This window comes from Alexandromys fortis, unplaced genomic scaffold (genome assembly GCF_014885135.2).
Source record: "Alexandromys fortis isolate MF-2015 unplaced genomic scaffold, M_Fortis_MF-2015_v1.1 scaffold_22, whole genome shotgun sequence".
Taxonomy (NCBI): domain Eukaryota; kingdom Metazoa; phylum Chordata; class Mammalia; order Rodentia; family Cricetidae; genus Alexandromys; species Alexandromys fortis.
The window spans coordinates 15,677,062-15,689,252 of NW_026067900.1; the positions used below are offsets into that span (position 1 = coordinate 15,677,062).

At 34.9% G+C, this 12,191-nt stretch overlaps 1 protein-coding gene across 2 annotated transcripts in view; it reads right to left on the bottom strand.

The window, feature by feature from the left end:
* Nucleotides 1-579: 579 nt before the first annotated feature.
* Phip (pleckstrin homology domain interacting protein) overlaps nucleotides 580-12,191 on the bottom strand; it is a 119,631-nt gene continuing 108,019 nt past the window's right edge. For both annotated transcript variants that reach the window (XM_050125019.1, XM_050125010.1), the window contains exon 40: nucleotides 580-6,054. In XM_050125019.1, the coding sequence (XP_049980976.1) occupies nucleotides 5,417-6,054 (638 nt within the window). In that variant the 3' untranslated portion in view covers nucleotides 580-5,416. The remainder of the gene's footprint in view (nucleotides 6,055-12,191) is intronic.

The window sequence follows — 12,191 nt, forward strand, 5'->3', positions numbered from 1 at the left end:
AAACAGATTGGTAGGAAAAGAGTAAAAAAATAGCACTTTTTTTTTTTTTTAAAGCACTGTTGTTTGAGACAGGGTCTCATGTAACCCAGCTGGTTTTGAAATGTTGATCCTCTGGGATTAAAATATGCACCATCATGCCAAACTGTAAAACAGGACTCTCACAAACCTGTACAAATGTCTTTATAAAACTTCACCTTTAAGTAAATGTTTATGCAAAATGTTCTCTTGATGTGTAGCCCTCATAAAAATATAATAACTATTACCAATGCAATAACTTAGGTACAACGAGCCAATAAAGCTGTTTTAAATATACACATAGAAAGGCAAAGGAGTCTTTATTTTTAATTTTTAGTCACTCTGGAATTACAATAGGTGTTTGAAATCTTTGATAGTGATTTTAACATTTCACAAATAGACAGAAAAATGGAACCTCTAATGAACTAGAATTTACATAATGGCTTCTATATCACAATTGCTTTGGTAAGTTGCCTACTGAGTATGTACCAATTGCTTAATGTTGCCCAAAACTAACCAAAACAAATAAAACAGCAAAGAAATCATGAGGCTCTACAAAATGGCTTAGAAAAACAAGTTTTCTATTTATTTAAAAATAAGTTTATAGTTACTACATTGCAGGGATGGGAATTCTTACACATACATTCTAGTTTGTATAAAAGGATTCCAAGAATTATGCATCAAAACTAACATAGAAAGTGTCCACAGAACAATAAAGAAAGGTCCAATCAGTATGTACAAAAAGAAAAAGCCTGCTACCTCGGTGCAAGACTGCCGTTTATGACATGATACTCCAGGTCTAGAAAATAAAACAAAAACATCAATAAAGCTAAATAATTTTTAAAAAACTCTGTCACTTATTACATACAACAGATTTGCTTGTGTTTAACATTGCTTTCTGTACAAAATAAACATAATTTTAATTTGAAATGTGTCAGTTACAACTTTAACCCTTTAGGTCAGTTGCTTTTTAAAAATTGAGCTATGTCCTACACATGTCTAAGTATCCCATGGTGGGATTTAGTAGTTTTCTTAATAACTTTTTAAGACCTGTCTCTTCTTGCAGTTTCAGTATGGTCTAAAAACGTAACATTGTATCTTATTTTTTAATTTATTGTTGTGATAAATCAACACCCACATCCTTGAAAGTAACCAGCATGTGTGTGCATCTGCCTTGTAAGTGCATGTACTATAATACAATCCTGAACCTATCTTCTTAGCTCTTTAAATGTAGAAACTCATCCATAGACTACTATGTATTTGGTTTGTGCCATATATGGTTAATTTCCTGATATTTTTATCTGCATTAAAAAAGTATTTCAAAACAGCTATTGAAACTAAAAAATATATTTATAGCTCAGATAGTCTACTCACTGTAATGTGTGCAGGTTCACCTCCAGAGCGCTCACAGTGGTACTTACAGTCTTCTGACTCAATTTGACCTCTTCCTGGGGTATTGTACATAGTTCAAATTGATTTTTTCATTTGGAGCACTTTGATAAGTATAATTAAAAACAAAATAGTTTCTTAGTAAATGCATTAATTTTAGTTTAAGTCATGTAGAAATCGAGAACTTTTTAAAAAAAATGCAAAGGTACCTTCTCCATTTTTAGTGTAAGACAACTTATTACCTAATCAAGCTACTACTGTTAGCAAGAGCTTCTAGAAAAATTAGGAGTAATATTCTAGATGAAAGTAATCCCCCAAGCCCATTCTCATTTTTAAAATAGTATACTTCCTGCATATAGGATGAACACTGATAATAGCCCTTTATCACACAAGTACCTTGGTCCATTCAACCTACTAAAAATAAATTTCAAGTGAACAAGATATTAAAAATCAATTTGTTTTCTTTAGATAGAAAGCTTAAAACCAGTTCCTTTCAACTTAACATTTGAAACAAATTTATAGATGGCTATGGGTATAAAATGGAATGTCAATAACACTACTGACTGAAATTAATCATACAAATGCTGCTAACATCACACAGGGCCAAAATTTGATTTCAGTAGACCTGTGAAGGTATCTGGTTAATCTACGATGCTGCAGCTAAGGGACAGTTCCGTTAACAATTCTGTGGAAAGGGAATGTGTTTGCTGTTCAAGGTCTTACATAATTTCCAAGTATAACTGAATCCAGTCAATCTCTTAGATCCAATGTGGCCTAATCACCTGACGAATGCTCTACAGTTATTCAATTATAGTAATCCAGTCTTTAGAGTCACAGTAATACAATGCAGTAAAACAATGGCAATAAGGCCTTTAATCTTCAGTATATTCATATGCAGAAACAGATTGCTCTAGAGAAGGCTGTGAAGGGTGAGATTTTAAGAACCTATATTTCCACTTCCAAAGGCTGGTAGATTGTAATTAGACGGAATCTTTAAACTACCCTATGACAACATTTAAAATGCTATTAAACTCATGTTTTGTGAACTCAGGATAGCATAAAAGAACACAATGGTTGAATATTAGACATATAAACTGGTTTTGGGAGTGTTGATGCTGTTGTAGCCCTAGTTTTGAAGTTGGTTTGCAGTTAAAGGTAACTTTGAACTCCTGATGGTCCTGCCTCAATCTCCTGAACGCTGGGATTACAGGCATGCACCACTGAGCTCAGCCTGAAGACTGATTTTTTTTTTATGTTCCATGAGCCTAACACATTTTATTTCTGAAAGTTTCAGTAAACTTGATATTTTTCTTATTGCTTACTTAAGACAAATGCTATCAATTCCTTCTGATCTATAAACATACATGATGTTATTGTCTCAAAGGAGACTTTTCCAAGTGGTAAAACCCAAAACATGATGACTTAAATTTCTTAATTCAACTTTTACAATCTACAGAAGCTAAATTATAAAAATATAAAATCTGTATCTGGTATTAATATATCTTAAGTGTTTCAATTACAAATAGTCTGATCCAAGTCATTTTGCTTTACTAAGAAACCAGTGTCTGAAAAAAATGTCCAAACATGGTCATAAATATACAGTGTCTTTAAAACAGAAATAATATTTCCTTGTTATAAGAAAGATGGAAATATTTATTTCATTGCTCAGAAGTTGGAACTATCTGTGCACCATCCAAGAGGTCCTCCACACTAAGACTGTGTGAGCTTTCTTTTACTGAACACACCTTACAACTACATTTTTTCTATAAAAATGGATTTTAGTCCATTTTTCTAATACAATGCAGACAACATCAGGAAATTACATTTTTCAAATAGATTCCCTTCAAAAGCAACTAATTACTTTAATGACTTAAATTTCCAACATACACACTATCATTTTTAATAACGGTGAAATTGACTCATTTTTCTATATAACACGTCATCCATTTCTGCATTATGAAGCGTTAACTACTTAACTTCAATTATATAGTTCAATATATTTGTTAGAAAAAAATAAATGTACAAAAACCTAAAAAATTTGAAATTATTTTTCAACTGTAAAATCATAGCAATCAAGTTAAGATCTGGAAAATGGTTCACTTAAGTTTCACTGGAGGGTTTCTCTACAAATCTTGTTAGAAATGATCTAAAAAGCCCAATACATCACTTTTCATTCTTCGAGACAGTTAAATGACAGATAACATTTATCCTTATTGGAAACAAGGAAACAATTATATAATCTAATTATATATTTTGCCAGGGTTCAATTAAAGACTTTATTCTCTACATCAGGATCAGTCATGCTGATATATATTTTCCCCATTCTTCCTCTTTAAAAATGTAGTATCTGAAAATTTTGGTTACATTTTTTTGTACCATATCAGTCCTCAGAAAATACTACATTCTTAAAACTTAAAAAAAGTAATTTTAAACAATAGAAATGGCATTTACGTTGGTTTTCAAGGTATAAAATAACTAATGTACCATAAACAAATAAATAACTGCTCTCCTTTTCCACAGCAGTACATATAGTAATACATTCTCCTAAGTCATATAGTTATCATTTACAATAGACAACTTAATTTTACTAATGATGCAAAAAATAATAGAATACAAGGCACAATCATTAAATGGGTGTTTCTCTTTAGAGTGTATATTGAGATACCAGCGTGATAAGGATACCGTAAAAAGTGCAGAAAAAACACAATGTGCAATGAGACCAATGTATAAAACATGATTGCATAAAAAGTGATTTGGCCTATTTTTAACTTTTAATAGTTGAAAATAACCAATCTTTTTCTTAAAATTAAACTATAAAGTATAACATTTTAAAATTGTTTTCATTCTACTACTATCTAAAAAAAATCCTGAAAAAAGAATGTATACCTGGGTAATAGTACTTAAGTATGCATTTGTGTATATATATACTTATATATATATTCAATCACACCCATTTATCAATATACACACGCACACAGACATGGTTCTTTGTAAGCATTTTAGCCTATTGGATATGTCTGAAATTTAAAAATGACATTAATCCACATCAAGTAAACATCAAATTTCTTACTTTTTTTTCCTGTATTTTCCTTGAATCCTTTAACCACTTAACCATTTTCTCTAAGATATCTCTGTCAAAGGACCCACCAGTGCATTATTTCCCTACTATTAGTACCAAAAAAAGATACAACTCAGCATAATCCTGTAATAACTTGCTCTTTAGAATATATAGCTTTTCCAGTATTGAAAAGTGTATGCTGTCTCAACAGTCAAAAACAGGCTTTCCACTGCACTGATTCTCAGTCTTTGGCACAATAAACAGAGACAGAGTGACTGATATAAGAATCAAGGTCTGAAAAATTAGACAGTCAAATGTTTTCCAATGTGGATATGTTTTCTTTGCATCAATACATTTTCTCCTAAGTCTGGCAAAAATGGAGTAAAATAAAAGCTTCCTCTAGATATTCTGTGTTGAACACCCTACAACTAACATTCTTCAGGATAACGAATGGTGGGAACTTTGAAGCTATCTTTAGAGGAAACGTTTAATGTACTGCTACTGGGTAATAGCTTTCTTCCTAAGGGCATGACTTCTGCATCAGTAAAAATGTCCCTTACTTGGTCGAAAATAATTCACTTTACCAGGAAACATTCTATCACTAGTAATACTTAAGAGTGTAGCGGAACTGTCTCTTCCATAAATAAACCAAGAATTTCTAACAGGTTCTCAATTTCAAACTGTGAATGAAATGAATGTGAAAATGATAACCTACTTAAGGGCAATAAATAGCAAACATTTGAAATATATATGTATATAGATTTTTTCATTCAAAGACGTAAATTATTTTCTAAATTTGTCTTTTTTTATTTTCTTTTTTGCCTCCTTTTTACCCAAGTCAAATTGTAACATTCCCTAATCCATCATAGCAGCCAGGAAGCAGAAACTTTAGTTCTACTAACTCCTTAACTGTACCTGCTTCACAGATTTTGAAGTACAATATTTTACTTCCAGCTACCAACCGATTAAATTAGCCTTTGCTTTTTCAGTCAACTTTCGGACCCGTCCTCTACTAGAAGTCCCAAAAGTCAAAGAGGTGTCTTCAAATAACAGCTGCCTCTGCTCTTCCTCTGAGTCATCCTCATTATAGAAAGCTGTCCTTCGACCTTGGTTTCTAGTTCTCATGTGAGGTTCAGAGCCTTTGAGTTCTTCAAACTCTTCTTCCTCATCTATAGGACCATCTGTTTTTTTCCGGTTACTTCTCCTTAACACTTTAACATTTGTAGGAACTATGAGTTCTGAATCTAGGCTTTGTGTTTTCATCTTCCTTTTGGGTTTTCTACCTCCACGACTCTTTTTCTGTAACAAATCCTCCTTAACAACATTAGTTTCAGAAAGAAAGTTGCATGTTGAGGAAGGAACCATGTCAGTCCTGATTGGAGGCAAGTTATTTTGCTCAGAGTTTTCTTGCTTTGCACACTGCAGTTTCTTGGGCTTTCTACCTCTCTTCTTATGTGTGACTTCACCACTGCTGGTGTTAGCTTCTGCCTTAGGCTTCCTCCCAGGCCCTCTCTTCACAAGTTTTGATGGCTGTCCTCCATGGCCATTTACTTGAATGGTTCCTGCTATAAGAACATTGTTCTTACAATCTCCTGAAAAGGAAATACAGTACACTTAGTATGTTATTTAGCCTTCCAACTAATCGGTAAAGGCACTAGAATACTTAATAATAAAAAAAAAACCTTCCACTAAAATAAAAGAATTGATCCTAGATATTGATTTTATTTTTAAAAATTTATTAGTCAGACAATGGTGGTGCACACCTTTAATTCTAGCACTCAGGGAGGCAGAGGCTGTAAGATCTCTGTGAGTTCAGGTCCAGCATGGTCTACAGTGAGTTCCAGGACAGCCAGAGATACAGAGAAAAACCCTGTCTCGAAAACAAAAGACAATTAACCAAAAAAAAATATTTGTGTGCACTTGGATGATGATGATGATGACTTGTGTGAGTAACAATTGAGTCACCATGCAACTGTGAAGTCAGAGGGCAACCTTTAGGAGGGAGTTCTCTCCTACTCTCACATGGGTTATGAGGACAGAAATGAGGCTGCCAAACTTGTGGGGCAAGCACAGTTACCTGCTGGCCCATCTGACTGGTCCTTTGGAAAAGATGCTTAAGCAAGACAGAAAGACAGACTTAGAGACAAATAAAAGACCCAAGTTAATGGTGTCATTGATAGCAAAGAGTAGAAATTCCATGTCTACCTCCTTTATTACACATTCAAATGTATTAAGAGTTTTTTTGAATTGCATGAAATGATCATGTTCATTTGCAATTTATCACAGCAAAGTTTTTTATTGTTTTTTTTTTTTTTTTTTTTAGTTTTTCGAGACAGGGTTTCTCTGGTTTTGGAGCCTGTCCTGGAACTTGCTCTGTAGACCAGGCTGGTCTCGAACTCACAGAGATCCGCCTGCCTCTGCTTCCCGAGTGCTGGGATTAAAGGCGTGCGCTACCACCGCCCAGCAAAGTTTTTTATTGTTTAACTCACTTCTTTAGTATCACTTTTAAGAAGTTAAGTCACAGGAAAAAGTTCTTAGCATACTAATTTTATGACCTTTACAATAAATAAGCACATTCATTAACTGTTACTTTCTTCCTTCCAGTCATTTCATCAGTGAGAAGAAAATTCAGACAACAAAGACTGGGAAAATTCTAGTGTTTATTTCATCTCCTATAAATGTGACCACAATAACTTCTATTATCACAGAGGAGTCTGTAGTTTCAAGATCTCTGTATGTTCCCTGGACATACAAAGAATCTTTCTTTTTATTTTCCCTATTCAAGATATTTAAGAGTGTATTGATCTGTGTGCTGTGATTGTCATTAATAAATAAAGAAACTGCTTTGGACCTATAGCAAAGCAGAACTTACATAGGCAGGGAAAGCTGGACTGAATGCTGGGAGAAAGAAGGGTGGAGTCAGGGAGCCACCATGGAGCCTTGGCCAAAGTCAGGCATGCCAAAACTTTGCTGGTAAGCCACTGCCACGTGGTGATAGACAGATTAGTGGAGATGGGTTAAACTAAGATTAAAGTTAGCCAATAAGAAGCTAGAGCTAATCGGCCAAGCAGTGATTCAATGAACACAGTTTCTGTGTGATTATTGGGGGCTAAGCTAGCTGAGCAGCCTGGATGAACAAGTGGCCCATCCTCATCCAACAGTGTATCTGCTGTAGTAATTGAGATATCAGTTACTCTCCATAAAAACTCCCACGGCTTTGACACTCCTTACCTACTCTTGTACTATACATCCTCAACTGTATAAATAAGTTATAATTGTGTTACTTTAAGAAGACTAAAGAAAAACAAAACTACCAACGGCTGTAAAGGTGATTAGTTTGTTAAATGCTTGCTGTGTACAACCAACACAACTTAAGTTTGGATCTCCAGAAACCACCAAAAGTCAAGCATTGTGATACACAATACATAAGTCTAATGCTGGGAAAATAGAGCCCAGGGGCCCATAGAGCTCTATGGCTAACCAACCTAGCACACTGGAGAAAGCCAGGTGCAAAAGGTCTTGCCTCCAAATATGAGGTGAGGGATTGAGAAAGACACTTAACATCAACTACTGGCCTCCACATATGTGTACATACCCACACACAAATCCACATTCAATGTAAACAATTGAAGAGCAGTTTTTTCTTTTTATATGCTATTCAAAGTCTATCTCTTCATGTAAATGAATGGCAAATGATAATCTCTAATCATTCAATATTGATACAGTATCAATCCTGTAATGATGACCAATATTATCTTGGTTAAAAATCCTACTATTAACTAATCCCATGCTAAAAACCCAAGAAATAGAATAAGTCAGAATAGGAAGTGCTGAGAAAACAAAACAGAACAATCCAAAAAACACAAATCTCCCCAAAACAATTTTCTTCAGATGGGCCATTTTACATCTGTAAGGTGAAGGCATGGTAGAGAAATGTGAGAATGTGCATAAAGTAGCAAAGAATTGTCTACAAAGCAAAATGCCTTAGGTCTGTGTGCTAGTTTTGCTTTACATGAAGACAGACAACTGATGAAGACAGACAACTAAAAGGTATAAGCAGAGGAATTGGAACACTCAAAACCAAAAAAAAAAAAAAAAAAAAAAAAAAAAAAAAAAAAAAAAAAAAAAAAAAAAAAAAAAAAAAAAAAAAAAAAAAAAAAACCCAAACCAAACAAACAAATTACACACACACACACACACAAACGAGAATTCAGGGTTTTGGGGAGTTTTTTTTTTTTTTGGTCTGTTTCTTTTGAGATACTGTGAAAAGATCTGGCATGCAAATTATGGGCATTAAAAATAAACAAACAAACAAAATACACACACAGGAATATTATGCTAGAATTTCCAGAAAACCTCCTCAAACCTGGAGGAAGAGATGCCTTATTCAAGAGGTCTAACTAAACACCGAATAGAAAAGACCAAAAGAGAATGGAAAACAAAGGCCACCCCAACACAACATACTGTCAAAACGTTAGAAGCACAGAATAAAGGGTACCGGAAAGAAATGTCAAGTCACTCTCGAAGGTACATCTACCAAAGTAATACCTAATTTTTCAACTATGATGTTTAAGGCAGGAAGGCCTTAGAAAGATGTATTCTAAGTTCTGAAAGCTTATTCTGAAAGCTTAAGCTGTCAACTGAGATTATGATATGTAGCAAAATCTATTCATAGAAAGAGAAATCAAAACTTCCCAGGATAAAAATACTTAAAGGAATTTAAGAACACAACATCAAGTACTACAGATAATGAGAAAAATATATAGAAATGAAGAGAAAGATAAACACAATCGCAGGGGCCATATTAAAATATTACAAGTGGAAGACCTGTATGACAAAATCTTTAAATCTTTGAAGAAAGAAACTGAAGAAGACACCAGAAAGTGGAAAGATCTCCCATGCTCTTGGGTAGGCAGGAATAACATAGTAAAAATGGCAATCTTACCAAAAGCAATCTACAGATTCAATGCAATTCCTTCCAACAAAATCCCAACAGAATTCTTCACGGACTTCAAAAAAACGACACTCAACTTCATAAGGAAAAGCAAAAAACCCAGGATAGCCAAAACAATCCTGTACAATAAAAGAACTTCTGAAGGCATCACAATCCCTGACTTCAAACTCTACTACAGAGTTACAGTACTGAAAACAGCCTGATATTGGCATAAAAACAGACAGGAACGGAATTGAAGACCCAAATATTAATCCATACATCTATGAACACCTGATTTTTGACAAAGAAGCAAAAAATATCAAATGGAAAAAAGAAAGCATATTTAACAAATAGTGCTGGCATAACTGGATATCAACATGTAAAAGAATGAAAATAGATCCATGTCTATCACCATGCACAAAACTCAAGTCCAGATGGATCAAAGATCTCAACATACAGCCAGCCACACTGAACCTCAAGTGGGAAGTACACTTGAATGCACAGGAGATCACCTCCTAAATATAAACCCAGTAGCACAGACACTGACAGAAACAATTAATAAATGGGACCTCCTAAAACTGAAAAGCTTCTGTAAAGCAAAGAACACGGTCAATAAGATAAAACAGCAGCCTACAGATTGGAAATCCCCACATCAGATAGAGGGCTGATCTCCAATATACAAAGAACTCAAGAAATTGGTCATCAAAAGAACAAATAATCCAATATAAAAATGGAGTACAGACCTAAACAGAGAACTCTCAACAGTGGAATCTAAAATGGCTGAAAGACAAATGTTCAACATCCTTAGTCATCAGAGAAATGCAAATCAAAACAACTCTGAGATTCCATCTTACACCTGTAAAAATGGCCAAGATCAAAAACACCAATGAAAACTTATGCTGGAGCGGATGTGGGGTAAAGGGAACACTCCTGCATTGCTGGTGGGAGTGTAAGCTGGTACAGCCCCTTTCGATGTCAGTATAGCAATTTCTCAGAAAATTAGGAAACAACCTTCCTCAAGACCCAGCAATACCACTTTTGAGTATATACCCAAAGCATGCTCAATCATACCATAAGGACATATGCTCAACTATGTTCATAGCCAGAACCTGGAAGCAACCTAAATGCCCCTTGTCCAAAGAATGGATAAGGAAAATGTGGTACATTTACACAATAGAGTACTGCACAGCAGAAAAAAAGTGACAGCTTGAATTTTGCAGGAAAATGGATAAAGCTAGAAAACATTGTTTTGAGTGAGGTAACCCAGACCCAAAAAGACAATTATCATATGTACTCACTCATAAGTTGTTTTTAAACATAACCGCAAAGAAAACCAGCCCACAAATCACAATCCCAGAGACCCTAGACAACAATGAGGATACTAAGAGAGACATACTTGGATCTAATCTACATGGGAAGTAGAAAATAACAACATCTCCTGAGTAAGTTGGGAGCATGGGGACCATAGGAGAGGGATGAAGGGGAGGGGAGAGGAATGGAAGGGAGCAGAGAAAAATGTACAGCTCAATAAAATCAATTTAAAAAAAGTTTGTTATTGAATATGTTTATATAAGCTATGTGAACAAAGGAGATGGAGAGAATTGGAATAAGAGAATTAGAGCTAGAGAATTGGAACTAGAGAACAAGACCAGGAAATTAAAAAAAAAAAAAAAAAAGCAAGACCCTCAGATTGTATATGTCTTTTTCTTTTCGATAGAAAAGAAATTTTCCTAATGTCCTTGCTGCTCTGAAGATATTTTTTCTGCAACTCTGGATACAATTCTGGAGCTGTTCTCACAGGCTGCAGCAGAGAATTGATCACTTCCTTTGGGGATGTGGCTGCTAGTATACTGTAGACGTCTTAGTAGGTGGTCCCAAACACATGTAAACAACGGCAGTATTAACTGGACTTGGGGTATTAGAGGAGACTATGGAGTTTGGAGGGAAACATGGAAGGTAATAGTGAGAGTTTGTAGGGTAAGTAATGGCTATGATCAAAATATATTGTATAAATATACTAAATTTTCAAAAATAAGAAATGCAAAACTGCCATGATCAAAGTCATCTGCTTATTAAAACACTAAGCAGCCCCTCACTTTCTGCTCTCCCTTCAACCAAGAGGCTCCAATAAAGCGTGATTTGAGAAGAAAAAAAAAAAACACTAAGCAAGTACATATGGCAAGTACAAGTGATTGCTTTTCAGAGGACCTGGGGTTTGATTTCCAGCACCCACAACGTGGTTAACAACTATTTCCAACTTCATTTCCAGGGGCTCTGACCCCTCTTCTAGCCTCCATGGGCACTGTATGCCATGTGGTTCATAAAACATACATGTATCCAAACATATAAAATGAAAAACAAAATTTTAAGGAAAAACAAAATTTCCTGGAGATGATATTGCAAAAGTTAAAAGATAAAAACAGGGGATAAACAAGGAGAGGGAAAAAAATAAGACCATCCAAAGAAGAAAGAAGGTAAAGATATTTAGAGACTAAAGTCGTTCCAGATGAAGTATAACAAGGAAAAAGAAGAGGGGGATCAGGTGGTGGTGGCACATGTCTTTAATCCCAGCACTCAAGAGCAGAGGCAAGTGGATCTTTGTGGGTTCAAGGCCAGTCTGGTCTACAGAGTCTACCAGGACAGTTATGGCTGTTACACAGAGAAACACTATCTTGGAAAATAAATAAAGCAAAACAAACAAGTGTGTGTGTGTGTGTGTGTGTGTGTGTGTGTGTGTGAGAGAGAGAGAGAGAGAGAGAGAGAGAGAGAGAGAGAGAGAGAGAGAGAGAGAGAGAG